Source organism: Erythrolamprus reginae, chromosome 9 (assembly GCF_031021105.1).
Source record: "Erythrolamprus reginae isolate rEryReg1 chromosome 9, rEryReg1.hap1, whole genome shotgun sequence".
Classification (NCBI taxonomy): domain Eukaryota; kingdom Metazoa; phylum Chordata; class Lepidosauria; order Squamata; family Dipsadidae; genus Erythrolamprus; species Erythrolamprus reginae.
Window position 1 is genome coordinate 12611948 of NC_091958.1, and position 16461 is coordinate 12628408.

At 40.4% G+C, this 16461-nt stretch overlaps 1 protein-coding gene across 2 annotated transcripts in view; it reads right to left on the reverse strand.

Annotated features, from left to right (window-relative positions):
- Nucleotides 1-510: 510 nt before the first annotated feature.
- Nucleotides 511-16461, reverse strand: part of SLC7A9 (solute carrier family 7 member 9) — a 42709-nt gene continuing 26758 nt past the window's right edge. For both annotated transcript variants that reach the window (XM_070760309.1, XM_070760308.1), the window contains 9 exons: nucleotides 15838-15963; nucleotides 13710-13809; nucleotides 12082-12126; nucleotides 11506-11629; nucleotides 9725-9828; nucleotides 7034-7130; nucleotides 5734-5883; nucleotides 3987-4161; nucleotides 511-1801 (listed from right to left, as the gene is read on the reverse strand). In XM_070760309.1, the coding sequence (XP_070616410.1) occupies nucleotides 1737-1801; nucleotides 3987-4161; nucleotides 5734-5883; nucleotides 7034-7130; nucleotides 9725-9828; nucleotides 11506-11629; nucleotides 12082-12126; nucleotides 13710-13809; nucleotides 15838-15963 (986 nt within the window). In that variant the 3' untranslated portion in view covers nucleotides 511-1736. The remainder of the gene's footprint in view (nucleotides 1802-3986; nucleotides 4162-5733; nucleotides 5884-7033; nucleotides 7131-9724; nucleotides 9829-11505; nucleotides 11630-12081; nucleotides 12127-13709; nucleotides 13810-15837; nucleotides 15964-16461) is intronic.

Consider the following 16461-nt stretch of genomic DNA (forward strand, 5'->3'; position numbering starts at 1 on the left):
ATTGCCATTAACTACTTTAAAGATTTATATAAAAAAGATATAAAATCACTAGAGGAACAGAAGGCATACATAAAGAAATCTGAACCGGGAGAATTGACTGATAGTGAACGAGAAAGGTTAAACAAAGAAATTACGATGACAGAACTGGAGGAAACAATAAAAAATTTGAAAAACAATAAATCCCCAGGTCCCGATGGCATTCCCTGTCAATTCTATAAAGAATTCTCCAAGGACCTAGGAGATATTTTATTAACACTATACAATGAAGTGTTAGAAAAAGGTTCAATACCAAATTCCTGGACGGAGGCAATCATGAGTCTAATACCTAAAAACGAATCAGAGAAACATAAAACCCAAAATTATAGACCTATATCCCTGTTGAATGTGGACTATAAAATTTTTATGAGTATCATGGCAAGTAGATTAAAAGTAATTCTAAATGATTGGATACACCCTGACCAAAACGGTTTCTTACCTGGCAGATACATCAGAAATAACACAAGGATAATATTGGACGTCTTAGAATTTTATGATAATCACTCAGATAAACAATTGGCTCTTATTTTTTTAGACGCCCAAAAAGCATTTGACAATCTAAATTGGGGATTTATGACGGAATTAACAAAACAAATGAAATTTGGCGCCAAATTTATTACCAGGATCGAGACAATCTACCAGAAACAATATACAAGAATTGCAATCAACGGGGATATAACTGACAAATTTCTAATTCAAAAAAGAGTTTGCCAAGGCTGCCCACTATCCCCTTTACTGTACATTCTAGCCACAGAAACTACGTTAAGGCAGATCAGAGCCAACACAAAAATAAGAGGGCTGAAAATAAAAGGTCAGGAGTTTAAGCTACAAGCATATGCAGACGACTTAGTCTTCATTTTAGAAAACCTGTTAGACTCAGGGAAACACATAATGGAGGAAGTGGAGGATTTTGGCAAAGTAGCAGGTCTAAAAATAAATATTCAAAAAACTAAAATTATAACGAAAAATATAAATAAAGAACAAGAAAAAACCCTGGAAGAAATTTTGAAAATTAAGATTGTAAAAACAGTGAAATACCTAGGGATCTCACTAACAAAAAAATGTAGTACTATTAAAGATAATAATTACGATAAATTACTGAAAACAACGGAAAAACAATTAAATGACTGGAACAAACTGCAAATTTCATTATTGGGTAGAATAGCGACAATTAAAATGTCAATTTTGCCGAAATTCCTATACTTTTTCCAAACCATCCCGACAAAATTAGACAACCATTTTTTTTAACAAACTAAACAAAATCATATCTAAATTTATATGGAATAACAAAAGGCCCAGAATAAGATTGAAATGGTTACAGGATCCTGCAAATTTTAGCTCAGTGGCCCCAGACCAACAGGCCCTGCCCATTATAGAGAAATCGCAACAAAGTCAAGATACCATCCATGATGGTTATTCTGAAGTCTCTTTAGAAAATCACTGTAGTAAGTATGATATGGTAAATGAAGAGGTGGGATATAGTAAATGCTGTGGTTAGCTCTGGCCCAGCTCCTGCCCCAAGGAAGTTTTCTTTGTAGGATTCGGTTTCGTGAATGACCCCACACGTCTGGGTTGCCCTAAGTCCCTCTGAAGACCCTGTTCCCCTCAGGGACTTTGCAGCATCTGCAGGTGGTGGAGAATGCGGGCAGATTGCTTGGCAAAATCTCTCCTGTTGCAGAAGGAAAAATTGGATCGGTTTTTCATTCAGTAAGTTCTTCTGGCGGAACGACTTCCAGCAGCATCTGAAGATGCATGGTGATGGGTTCTGAAATACAAAGATTATCAGAGTTACAAATAGTCATTAACTTTAATATTTTCCTTTTTCTGGAGAAGTATCTTATCGGGGTTGACTACATCAGTCTGGTTGTGACCAAGCTAACAAGATCCATTTAGACACCTCATCACAAATCCTTGTGTTCTCGGCATTCTACATTAACAGTACATTGCTGTCTCTATGAAGTTAGTGGGTAAATGCTCAGCTCAACTGAAATAATCTTAAACTAAAACTCTGTAATTTTCTTCCCAACTTCACCATCCTCTGGTTCCAGAATCACTGACCACCACCCCATAAAATTACCCCATTTAGTAGAGAAGCAGTTTGTTCCACTGAAATTCAGTTCCATTGCATGGTTTTTAATTCGGCAAAGCCTTTAAAAAAAAAAAGTTAAGTCCCAACTTAAGCCGTTTTAAAGGAATGAGATTACAAATCATCACTTCTTTTTTTAAAAAAATATTTTTTTCATTGAGAATTTTAAAAAAACGTATACAATATCAAAATTGCACTACATAAATAACAGAACTACATAAACAAAAAAAGGAAAAGGAAAAAAATTTAAACTTTAAACTTCTATTCTTTTCATTTCATAGAATATTTCTCTCATAACTATCTTACTTTTGAGTTATTCCATATTTTATGCAGTTATTCGCATTGTTTAACATGTTATCATAATTGGTGTATAATAATTATAATTAGTTATGATTAATACTAAAATTATTAAGGTTAAATTTCAAGAGCACAATTCCTGATCTTTGATACATGCGAAGGAATACTTTAGGACAGTGTTTCCCAAACTTGGCAACTTGAAGATATCTGGACTTCAACTCCCAGAATTCTGGGAGTTGAAGTCCAAATATCTTCAAGTTGCCAAGGTTGGGAAACAGTGCTTTAGGAGGCTCTTATCAAAAAGACAACAAATTGGATTTTATCCTATCACAGTTGTGGCTAACCTTTTTCTCGTGTGCCAAAAGCATGCGCGTATGCTGACATCCATAATGCAATGCACCCCTCGTGCATGCAAACATGACCCTCCCCGCCCCCTGTGCATGCACAGGCAACCCCACAAACTCCCCCTGCCTACCCCCCCATTTGCATGTACGTGTGACAGCCCCTCAATCCCCTATTTTGGGCCTAGCAGGCCTCCCTGCAGCCTCCTGGGACCAAAAATTGTGTCCCTCACATAAACCCTGGACTACCCCCGCCCCCGCGACCCCCATCATGCATGTGACCCCTAAACGTGTCACTTGCATGATCTCTGCACCCCTGATCATTCCAACAATCAGCGGGTGGCGACCACACATGTGTGGTGGAGCTGCGCTGGGTGACGGGTTTGCGTGCCCGCAGAGAGGGTTCTACGGGTCAGCGGTGGCACGCGTGCCATCGGTTCACCCTGACCATTCTATCACATATCCAACTTTGCAAATTTGATTGACGGAGGCAAACGTTTGTAAGCAGATGCCCACAAGTGCCACCAGTTTAAAAATAAGGAGTCTTCAGAAATATTCTGAAGGAAGAAGTCAGAATCTCAAGTAAATTTTCCTGTTCTAAGAAAGAGATTATAAAACTTATGAATTAAGATTTGTACGATTTTTTTTAAGGCTTTGGTGTTAGTATCCATAAAGGATATATTGATAAAGGAGAATATTTAGAGAATATTTGAAATGAAGAGTCTTTAGTGCTGTCAGTTTGGTTGCTGCTTTTTTTTTACAAATGTTTTGTTATCCACACTAGGCAACATCAGTGCAAAAATGACGTTTTAGGAGAAAAAAATGAGCTGGCAATTGGATGCAAAATCCACCTTTATTTGGATTTCAGAACTTAGCAGACTTGCTAATGATTCTCCATTTGCAATAAAGTTTAGTGGTTATTTATAAAACCTCCATTCTTGGGTAGTTCCAAAACTGATTTAACATTCATTGCTTTATTGATGGTCGCTTTGCTCAATTCCATTCATCCCTATCGCCTCTTTTAATGAATATTTTAAGGACTGCATTTGTTCTATTGCTTCCTTGGGAAAAGGAAAATGGGCTATACTTTCCTTTTTTTTAAAAAAAAGGAATTAATTTAATTTTAATTTAATGTATATTATGTATAGGCTGCCCAACCCCTTCTGGACTCTGAGTGGCGAAGTCTGTCCCCTTTTTTAGGTGGAAGCCATCCATGTAAAACTTACCTGAGATTTTTTGAGCCCAGGCAAACTTATAGTGGACGAAAAGAACGTAAAAGATAAGTCCACTGAAAATAAATAGGACACAGTACAGATAGGCAAACTCAGGCGCACTGATAATAGGTGCCAAAACCAGAATGATGGCTACTAGCACCACAATAATAGGGATGATCACATATATCTGTAGGAGAGAGCAAAAATGATGTTAGGTAATTGGATGTAACTGGCAGAGATAAATAACCCTCTCATTTCTGGCTGAAGATACCAAAGATGGTCTCTTTATATCAGAGGTCTTCAAACTTGACAACTTGAAGACTTGTGGACTTCAATTCCGGGAGCTGAAGTCCACAAGTCTTAAAGTTGCTAAATTTGGGGACCCCCCCTTTGCCTTGTGGGGCTTTGGAAAATAGGTTGACCCTTCACTTCTTTGTGCCGGCCCCTCGAATATTGGAACCGCAAAATATCAAAAGCACAAGCACCGAATGCTTTGTGAAGCCACAGTCCGTTCCAGAAAACTGGAAAATGCCTGCGTGATTTTCTCAGCCCTCGGCTGTTAAACTACGATCCTGAGCTATGGTGATGCAATGGTTAGAGTGCAGTACTGCAGGCCACTTCTGTTGACTGCTGGCTGCCTGCAATTTGGCAGTTCAAATGTCACCAGGCTCAAGGTTGACTCAGCCTTCCATCCTTCCAAGGTGGGTAAAATGAGGACCCAGATTGTTGGAGGGCGGGGAGGAGATGTTGACTCTGTAAACTGCTTAGAGAGGGCTGTATAAACACAGTGAAGCGGTATATAAGCCTTATTGCTATCGCCATCCGCCAGACATTATTGAATGACAGCTTCCAGCATCCCTTCCTGTTGGCTGAGGCTGTAAGGGAATTGTAACTCAAGAAACATAGAAGTCTGATGGCAGAAAAAGACCTCATGGTCCATCTAGTCTGCCCTTATACTATTTTCTGTATTTTATCTTAGGATGGATATATGTTTATCCCAGGCATGTTTAAATTCAGTTACTGTGGATTTATCTACCATGTCTGCTGAAAGTTTGTTCCAAGGATCTACTACTCTTTCAGTAAAATAATATTTTCTCATGTTGCTTTTGATCTTTCCCCCAACTAACTTCAGATAGTGTCCCCTTGTTCTTGTGTTCACTTTCCTATTAAAAACACTTCCCTCCTGGACCTTATTTAACCCTTTAATATATTTAAATGTTTCGATCATGTCCCCCCTTTTTCTTCTGTCCTCCAGACTATACAGATTGAGTTCATGAAGTCTTTCCTGATACATTTTATGCTTAAGACCTTCCACCATTCTTGTAGCCCGTCTTTGGACCCGTTCAATTTTATTTATTCATTTATTATTTAGATTTGTATGCCGCCCCTCTCTGCAGACTCGGGGCGGCTCACAACAAGATACAGCGAATCATAACAAATCCAAATAGATTTAAAATATTTTAAAAGATTTAAAAAGAACCCCATTTACTAACAAACACACACACAAAATTTTGTCAATATCTTTTTGTAGGTGAGGTCTCCAGAACTGAACACAGTATTCCAAATGTGGTCTCACCAGCATTCTATATAGCGGGATCATAATCTCCCTCTTCCTGCTTGTTATACCTCTAGCTATGGTATTTAGGAGTCAAATTTCCCACCTCTTGCTTGCAAGAGGCAAGGAGGCAAGAAACGGTTGCCCAATGAAAGAAACGCTTCTTCAATTTTAGGAGGACATTTTTTGGGGGTTGATACTTACTTTGATAGGCCTTTTCAGATCTTTTCTTGTATAGCGCATAATAATAAGTCCCAAGACAGTTAAGCCATAGAAGAGCCAGACTGCAAAGCTGAAGTAGTTAATGAGGGTGTTAATGTCTCCGGGGATGATATAAAAAAATGATACTGTACCCTATAAAACGGAAGAAAACAGAAAGGTGTGTTAAATGCAGTCTTCATGAGATATACACTGCTCAAAAAAAATAAAGGGAACACTCAAATAACGCATCCTTGATCTGAATGAATAAAATATTCTCATTGAATACTTTGTTCTGTACAAAGTTGAATGTGCTGACAACATGTGAAATTTGTTGTCAATCAGTGTTGCTTCCTAAATGGACAGTTTGATTTCACAGAAGTTTGATTTACTTGGAATTATATTGTGTTGTTCAAGTGTTCCCTTTATTTTTTTTGAGCAGTATACTTGAGATATTATACTTGTGATATTGAGATATTATAAAGCCCTACATGGCATCAGGTCAGATTACTTACAGGACCATCTTCAGCCTCATGTATCCCAACGGCTGGTCAGGTCCCACAGAGTCGGCCTTCTCCAGATCCCGTCAGCCAAGCAATGTCACGTGGCGGGGCCTAGGGGAAGAGCCTTCTCTGTGGTGGCCCCAGCCCTTTGGCACCAACTCGCTCCAGAGATTCGTACTGCCTACACCCGATTGACTTTTCGCAGGGGTTTAAAAACTCACCTTTGCCGGCAGGCTTGGGGCCACTGAATTTTAACATCCAGCCTCGACTGACAATTTAATGCATAATGTATGACAAGATAGGATGAACGTGGATGCCATTAGGGCAGTGATGGTGAACTGTTTTTTTCTCAGGTGCCGAAAGTGTGTACATGTGCACTATTGTGCATGCGCAAATGCCCACACCCATAATTCAACGCCTGGGAAGGGCAAAAATTGACTCCCCTGCCTCCCGAGGCCCTCTGGAGATCAGAAATGGCTTGTTTCCCAACTTCTGGTGGGCCCGCTAGGCCTGTTTTTCACCCGCATCAGGTTCCAGAGGCTTCCCTGGTGCTTGAGGAGGGCAAAAACACCCTCCCCCATCTCCCCAGAGGCTGAACTAGGGCAACAGCTTGCGTGCCAGCAGATATGAGTCTGGTGGCACACGTGCCATAGTTCGCCATCACTGTATTTGGGTTTTAGAGCATATTTTTAATATCAGATTTCTTATGTGTTTTTGTATTTTCCTCTGTTGTGAGCCGCCCTGAGTCTGCAGAGAAAGGCAGCATAGAAACCTAATAAACAAACAAATGAATAAATACTTACATAAAATATAATAGCAGGTGCCGGCGTCAAACGTTTAACACTGATGTAGGACAAAACCTTTAACATGTGCCCTTCACGTCCTGCTACGTAAGCCAGCCTAGAAAAGCAAAGTGTGATATTATCTAGTTTGGTAATGAAATCTCTGCAAGAGAAAAAACCAAGTTCACACACCGGCAGTCCTCGAGTTATGATCACAATGGAGCCCCAAATTCATGTTGCTAAGTGAAACATTTGTGAAGGGGGTTTGTCCCATTTTAAAAACTTAAAGCAGTCACCAAATGAGCCAGTGTAAGTTGAAGACTCTAATTTTTGGACAGAAAGCTATTCTTGTGGCATCAAAGATCAATCTGTTATAATGTCAACAGTTTTGAGAAGAAGAGGAAGAAGAAGAGGAGGAAGAGGAAGAAGGAAGAGGAGAAGAAGGAGGAGAAAAAAAAGAGGAGGAGGAAGAGGAAGAAGAGGAGGAGGAGAGGGAGGAGAAGAAAGAAGAAAGCTTTGGGTCAGTGTTGCTTGACACAGAAAGGTAAGAAATGCTTCGCAAGCTGAACAAAATGTTCTCTCCTATTGATGATCAGAAAGAACAAAAAAAAGTCAATGCAGCAAAAACACAAGGTGATTCTCAGAATACTTGGAATTTTCACAGTATGCAATGGTACGATTCGGAGGCAGGAAAGAGAAAAATGGCATTTGGTTTGATTAAAGCGGTTGACAACGTCAAGACAAGGAATGAAACCAGAAGAGCAGCTGACCATGGTGCACATGCCATCTGTGTGTCACTTCTGTCACGCACGGCATAGGCTCGCCATCATGGATCTAGCCTATGCTATAATAAACTATAGTTGATTGCTGTTTTTTAAAATTAAGCTTTTTCGGTGCTCAGGGAAGAAAACGCAGGACCAGAAGCAAAAAAAATATTTTGTCCCAAAAATGTATGCTAGAACTTGATTCGGAGTGGAATTCAGATTTAAGCTTCTTTTGCTGATTTCCTCTCTACCAAATTTTCCCCTGGGAACCGAACAAAAGACATTTTCCCCCAGTCATCCCAATGCACCACATCCCTTTAACCATTGGAGAGGTATGAGAAGAAGTTGCCAAGTCCTCCTTCGCACCATTAAATTTGCACAATTCTTTAAGATAATGCTGCAACAGCAGTTTCAGTCTCTTAAAAAACGATCGCGTGAATTAAAGAAGACACCTAAAAAGCCCAGAACTGCTCTCTATTGAGAAACAAGGCTGCTAATTAACCATGACATTCGTCTCTACCTTTGCGGTCTGATCCCAAAATCCTCCCTTCACTTGCTACAGGAAAAAAAATACGATCACCAAATGCACCATTTTCCATCATGGATGAGATTTTAGCATCAGCTTGAGAAAAAAATCGTTCTTGTGTTTGTTGTGTTTGGATCGGGGCTGTGGGGTTGGGGGTTTTTTTGGTTTTTTTTAAAGCAGCACCAATGAATGTAAGAGATCCAGACTGGGAGAAAAGCCAAGAATCTTTCAAATTCGATCTTTTTAGTTTTCTGCCTTGTCAATTACAGCTTTTCATCTTTTTCAAGGCCTCCCCTGATGACAGAATGAATTAGCTTCTGCAGTCTGTTTTGACAGCATATTTAGTGTCTTTAAAGCAGTGGCATGAATTTCAAGCTAAGTAGCAGGGCAATGTATTGAAACACTAGAAAAAGTGCAGAAGAGAGCAACCAGGATGATTAGGGTGCATGTTTTTTAAATTATGGGTTTTTAACTTTGTAATGTTAGACTTGTATGACACATTGTTTTCTATTGCTGCTGTGAGCCGCCCTGAGTCTGCGGAGAGGGGCGGCATACAAATTTAATAAATAAAATAATAATAATAGGGGACTGGAAATTACAACATACAAAGAGCAGTTGTAGGAACTGAGCCAGTCTAGCAAAGAGAAGGACGAGGAGAGACAGGATAGCAGTCTTCCAATAGTTGAGGGGCTGACACAGAAAGGAGGGAGTCAGTCTGTTTTCCAAGGCGCTAGAAGGCCAGACAAGGAACAATGAATGGAAACTAAACAAGGAGAGATTCAACCTGGAAATAAGGAGAAACCTTCTGGGGGTGAAAGTGATCAACCAGTGGAACAACTTGCCTGAGGAGGTTGTGTGAGCTCCAACACAAGATTTTCAAGAGGAGAACATGGACGGACATGAATAGAACAGAATAGAGTGGAGTGGAGTAGAGTAGAATAGAATAGAATTATTTATTGGTCAAGTGTGATTGGACGTACAAGGAATTTGTCTTTGGTGCAGATGCTCTCAGTGTACATAAAAGAAAAGTTACATTTGCCAAGAATTTGCCAAGAATCATGAGGTACAAGACTTAATGATTGTCACAGGGGTCAAATAAGCAATCAGGAAACAATCAATTTCCTGAAACAATCAATTTTTTCAGAGGGGGGTTGGACTAGATGATCTACAAGGTCCTTTCCAACTCTAATAAATAAAAAAAAATCAAATCAAATTGGCCATGAAAGATACTGCAACTCGTTCATTAAAGCATTGTACTACTAGGCTGTTCTGAGCTTTTCGTGCCAGACTAATCTTATAGCATTCTTTGACAAAGTGACAAAATTAGTGGACCAGGGGAATGCTGTCGATGTGGTTTACCTGGACTTCAATAAGGCTTTTGGCAAAGTAGACCATAAGCTACTACTAAAAATAAAGTTTTACCTGCCAGACGTGAAGCAAGTTCCATTGGCTGCTCCCAGGGCTGAAAGTGCCACAAAAAGAGGAACAATCCAAGAAGCGGGGTAAAGGACCCGATCCCCAAACGTCTGCAGAGATGGAAGGGGAAAAGCACAGCGCTTTATAATATGAAGCTCAAAAGGCTGGCTGTAAAAAAAAAGGATGCTATAAATTGCAAAGGTTTTGGACAGTGTTCCCTCTAATTTTTTTTTTGGGGGGTGGATGGGCGGAAAAGTATAGTGTCTGAGCGGCAGTCCCTTCAGGACTGGGCAGCACAGAAATAATAAATAAATAAATAAACAAACAAACAAACGAATAAAAAACCCACCCTGTTTTGTCTATGAGAATTTCAAAATAAAATACTGTACTGTGTGTCTATAACAGTGAGCTCATAATAGGGCAACTCTATCAATATCAAAATGCCACTTCAATAGTTGAGCTAGTTTCAAACTAGATTTTGATTTTCTTTCTCTCTTTCTTACTCCCATTCTTTTTCTTTTCCTTCCTCTCTTTTTTCTATCTGTTTCTCTCTCTTCCTCTCTCCCTCCTTCCCTCTCACTCTTTCCCTCTCGTCTTCTGGGCAGGTTTGGAAAACTCTGAGTTGATGATGATTTTTAAGTGAGCGATTGCTCACTGCTCAGCTTAGAGGGAACTATGGTTTTGAGGGGGGGGAAATCAATCTTTGGAATCCTTTTTCCAACCTCTGAACAGGGCTTTTATTTCCCAATGAGGTCCATAAATGTCTACTTTACAGGTTGCCCTCAACTTATGACCACAACTGAGCCCAACATTTTTATTGTTAAGTGAAGGCGGTTGTTAATTCCACCCCACCACCATTTTTCCACTTTTCTTGCCACAGTTGCTAACTGGATCACTGCAATTGCGCAGTTAGTAACGTGGTTGTTAAGTGAATCGGCCTTCCCCTATTAACTTTGCGTATCAGAAGGTTGCAAAAGGAGACCTCAGGGTACTGCAACCGTCATAAATACCAGTCAGTTTCCAAGCATCTTAATTTTGATCACGTGACCATGATGCTCCAATGGTCTTCTAAATGTGAAAAATTGTCATGAGACGTCTTTTTCAGGGCCGTTGTAACATTGAGTGGTCACTAAATCAACTGTTGTAAGACAAGGACCATCTCTACTAAAGCATTGCCCCCAGACAGCTACTTCATAATACAGTGTTCCCTCGATTTTCGCGGGTTCAAACCGCGAAAAGTCTATACCACGGTTTTTCAAAAATATTAATTAAAATTATACTTCACTGTCCCCCCCCCCCAATACCACGGTTTTTCCTGTCCAATAACGTCATATGTCATCACCAAACTTTCATCCACCTTTAATAAATATTTTTTTAAAATAAACTTTAATAAATAAACATGGTGAGTAATAATCTAAATGGTTGCTAAGGGAATGGGAAATTGTAATTTAGGGGTTTAAAGTGTTAAGGGAAGGCTTGTGATACTATTCATAGCCAAAAATAGTGTATTTACTTCCGCATCTCTACTTCGCGGAAATTCGACTTTCGCGGGCGGTCTCAGAACGCATCCCCCGCGAAAATCAAGGGAACACTGTAATCTATTGGAGACATTCTCCAGATGATTTGATGTCTAGCCATTGTATACAAATGATTATTTTTTGGAGAGTTCAAACAGTTCAGTTTGAACTGTGTGGCCATTTGGTGCCTCCACAAAAGAACATTATCACAGCTACACAACAGAGAGCTGAGACACAATTTGTGTCTGTGCGATGCCCTATGATACTTACCACTGCAACCGCTTGAGACTGCAACAGTTCTGTGGCTGTCATGACCGTGAAATAAGAAATATTGATCAAAATATAACACACCGTGACCATGGGGATTCCAATTATTATAGCGAGTGGTAGATTTCTAAACAATGTGAAAATACATGGCATTAATTCATGTAGTATATTTAAGCTCGGTAGTTAATTATATCTCCCTAGGTTTGCAGCTAAACAAACATTTATCAAGAAAAGGAAACTGGGTTTATAGATAATGCTCTCCACTGCTCAGTGATCTTGATAACCTTAGAGGATAATCTTGATCTTGATTTAGATGATGCTCAAATATTGCTATTTTAAAAAAGCATTTTCTAAATTTCGGTGATTTTCGGTGAAAAATGCCAAAACCTCAGCAGCGGTAGAAGCATTCCGCCCCTGTCCCCGCTGGTTCCTGACTTGCAAGGAAGCCAGATTTAGATGGTGTTGGTGGAGTCTAAGTGCTATTACTATTATTTCAAAGCAGGGCCCTTGATGGAAATGTCCGTTTTCAGATTCCTGCTGTTGTCCAATTAAAATGCGGCTTCCCTTTCCTATCTTTACCTGTAAGGATTTTTGAGCTCCTCTGTGATGTAATTAAGTTGATTCCTGGAAGAAAAGAAATGACAACAGTTACTCTGTCCAAACTGCAATCCTCAATCATGCAAATTTAGAAAGAAGCCTCTACAGAATCTGCTAGGAGTTAATAAACCACAGCAGGCTATAAAAGTTAAGCATTGATGATGGCTACATCCATGCTGTGGAACGTCCTATTCAAGTATCTCAGACTAGTCAGCTGGAAATGCCCACTAAACCTCTATCCATAATGGTCAACCAGTAAGAAACCCATGTTTAAGTTATAGTCTCCACTAGCATTATTTCCACCAATATTAGTGTAAGTGTGTTATTCTATTGATGGTAGTTTGTCCATTGGGAATTTACTCAATTCTCTTTACACAGGCTATCAAAGTTTAGTCATCATTATTTCCTTAATAGATTTTTCGGCAATAGATTTAATAGGCAACAGATTTTTCCAATGGGAAATCACAGGAAAGCCAATAAGAAGATGTTGCAGTCATCAGTTATGCAGGCACTGTATTTTTCAGACTATAAAATGCACCTTTCCTCCCCCTAAAACAGGCAGAAAATTTGGGTGTCTTATACTCTGAATGTAGCTTTTTCCACGCTTTTGTTTTCAGCCCTAACAAACTGCTAATGATCTCCCCAGCTCTTCCCAGTTTGCAGGGATTTTTCATTCCTACTCCCTCCCTAAGTCTTTGCAGGCTTGTTTTCATTGCTACTCCCTCCTCTGAACTGCAGTTCCTAGTATTTCACACCACTGGTTTTGGGACAATGAGAATTGCAGTTTAGCAACAGTGCAAAGAGAACCAGTTCTCCATGGCTGGAGAATTCCAGGTCCTTTTTTGCCCTGGCCATTATTCTGTCTGGGTCACTCCGGAAGCTATGACCAACCCAAAAAGATAAGCCAGACACACCGGTAAAAGGCAAAGGCAGTTTATAAAATTCAAGAAAAACACAGGTAACAGAAAATGTCCTTACAAACAGGAAAACGCTGGAACTTCAAATATATACACAAAGGCAAAAGTCCATGCAGCAATACAGGATTCTTGCTGCCAAGACAAGGCTGTAGATAGCAGACCTACACCTCCCACGGGTCTTCCAAACTGCTGGGCCACAAGCCAGGAACAGAGACGCCGAGAACAAAGCAGGTCACCGCAACTCCAACTGATAACACTCCACATGGCTTTCAAGGGCTTGCCTGCCTTTTAGCCCTTCCCTGCTGATGAGGACCACACCCAAGCCCTGCTGTTCCTAATTCAATGCTGATAATACTTCTTTAATTGCTCCTTTCTTTGATCTGAACATCTCTGTCGCATGTCAATGACAGCTTGTGCATCATCACCTAATGACTCCAAGCTACTGGCTGGGGAGAGCCCCCCCCCCCCGGGGGCTCTCATGCTGTTCTCCTTCGTCCCATTCCTGACTGTCCTCTCCCCCATTCGACTGCTCAGCCCCCTCCTCTTCGCTGTCCTGCTCCTCCGGGCATGGAGCCAGCAGAGACGCAGCTGGTTCCTGAGCAGCCTCAGGCTGAATCACAACAGCCATCATCTTCTAAAGCTTGTTTAGAAGACATCTAAAACAGAAAATTTAAAAAAATGTAAATAAGTTACCATCCATCATAGGCAAAGAGTCCACTGTAAAATGCCAAGCTTATGCCTCCCACGGAAATTGAGGAACCGTCAAAAGAATTGTTAAAATTTTTTGTGTTTCCTGAAAAACAAAACAATATGCTGGATGAATACTGTACGCAGCGGAAGATCTAAAGAGCACCCTACCAAAAATGTTTCCAAGAAAAACCATCAAGTCTCTAGGATGCTGTATAGACATTTGTTTTTAGATCAGGGGTCCTCAAACTTTTAAAATGGGGCCAATTCACAGTCGCTCAGACTGTTGGCGGGGGGCGTGGCTGGACCAGATGGGTGGGCATGGCTAGGTGGTCACGTGACTGGATGGCCGTGGTCAATTTAGCAGTCCAAACAATACGCACAAATGCTCCTGGGGAAGCAGGTTAGTGAAGGGATGTGGCTGCCTTGGGGTGTGTATGAGGAACACAGACACTGACAAAGACACACAAACACACACACACAAATATATATACAGTGGTACCTCTACTTAAGAATGCCTCTACTTAAGAACTTTTCTAGATAAGAACCGGGTGTTCAAGATGTTTTTGCCTCTACTTAAGAACCATTTTCTACTTAAGAACCCGAGCCCGGAAAAATTTCCCAAGAAATTTGAGAACGGCACGAAGGTCTGGCCAGTTTCCTGCCATTCCCCCTTTAATCCTGGCCATCGGGCTTTTCTGGGCTGCCAGAGGAGCCTTTCGGAGCCTTCTCTGTGGGGGCTCCGACCCTCTGGAACCAGCTCCCCCCTGAGATTAGGATTGCCCCCACCCTCCCTGCCTTTCGTAAACTCCTTAAAACCCACCTCTGTCGTCAAGCATGGGGGAACTAAAACATCTCCCCCTTGCCCATGTTGTTTTGCCGTTTGTTTGATTGATTGACTGTGTGCCTGTTTTTTATATATATTGGGATTGTTTTATAAATTTTTAAATTTAAAATTGTAATTAGATTGGTGGGCATTGGATTTGTTACTATGTACTGTTTTTATTATTGTTGTGAGCCGCCCCAAGTTTGTGGAGAGGGGCGGCATATGAATCCAATAAATCTAATCTAATCTAATCTTTCGGTGGCGCTTAAGGAGGCTTTGGCAGTCCAGAGCGAACAAAGCATTTACTGGGGGTTTTAGGGAAAAACACCCCATAATGAACAACGTGTTCATGATAGTTGTAAAAAAGGTAGTAAAACCAGGTTGATCACATGGTTGATCTGTTTAATAACCATCATGACTTACGACCATAATTGGAAGGCTTCTTTATAGGCATAGGCTGAGAACTACTTGTATATTAGAAGACTGGACTGAACTGGACTGGACTAAAGTAGACTAGGTGACATAATGAGATGAGACAAGATGAGATAACTAGACTAGACTAGGACTCTTAGCTTTACAGTGGGACGCAATGTCTAGATCAGTCTTTTTTAATTAATCAGAATAAAGTCGGAAGGGATCTTAGAAGTCTTGTAATCCAACCCCTGCTCAAGTAGGAGACTCTACAATTTGAGACATATGGCTGTCCAGTCTCTTCTTAAAAACCTCCAGCGATGAAGTACAATATGGGGAAAAGCCTTCTCTGTGGTGGCCCCGGCCCTCTGGAACCAACTCCCCCCGGAGATTAGAATTGCCCCCACACTCCTTGCCTTTCGTAAGCTCCTTAAAACCCATCTCTGCCATCAGGCATGGGGGAACTGAGATATTCTTTCCCCCTAGGCCTTTACAATTTATGCATGTTATCTTTGTTTGTAGGGATGTTTGGTTTTACAATAAGGGTTTTTTAGTTGTTTTAGTATTGGATTTATATGATGTTTTTTATTACTGTTGTTAGCCGCCCCGAGTCTACAGAGAGGGGCGGCATACAAATCCAATAAATAAATAAATAAATAAATAAATTAGGGATTACCAGTCTCAAGGAAAAAAAGACATATATCCCAGTGTTCCAGTATTTGAGGGGCTACCACAAAAAAGAGGGAGGTCATTTAGGGGATTATTTCCACTTGGCATTGGCCAGATCGAATGGATTTCTCCTCCAAAAATTCCCTATGGCCAGGCTAGCTTGGAATCCTGCATTTTTCAGACTATGTCAAGATGCTTTATGTATTTTTATAAGCAACAACAACATACCTTTGGCCAGGAGAACGATGCCGCTTACAATGATAATTATGATTATCACCATTTTAGTAGCAGTTAAAATGTTCTGAACATAGCTCGTCCATTTCACACTTAGTGAATTCAGGACTGTAATGCCAACTGCAAGACAAAGAAGGAGTGACAAAATAATTTAAAACATTGGTTTTCCCTCGCTCTTAGTTCTTAGCACAGTCTGAAAATATAGATGTGGACAGAGAAGACACGTAGGATATCATCACTCTGTTTCATTTGTGGCCTTTTATAGAGGGTTCAGATGTTCACGCCATGTTTCATTAAAACTTTACCAGGTTTTTCTATCATTCCCCTGTATTTATTTTTCTAACCACAAAATACTCTTTAAGAAAGAGATCTTCCAAAGTGTCCACTAAATTGTAAATAGAACAGAAGGGAAAATTATTGTATTCAGCATATTCACAGATTTTCTTTCATGTGGATGGAAATCAATCTAAAAAACTATCCATCCATCCATCCCTCTCTCTATCTACTATCTATCTTTATCTTCTTCCACTCTTTCTCCTCCTTCAGATGTCTATGAAGATTCTCAGTCATCCAGCTGATGGTTGCCCCAGTGCAGGGGTCTCCAGATTTGGCAACTTT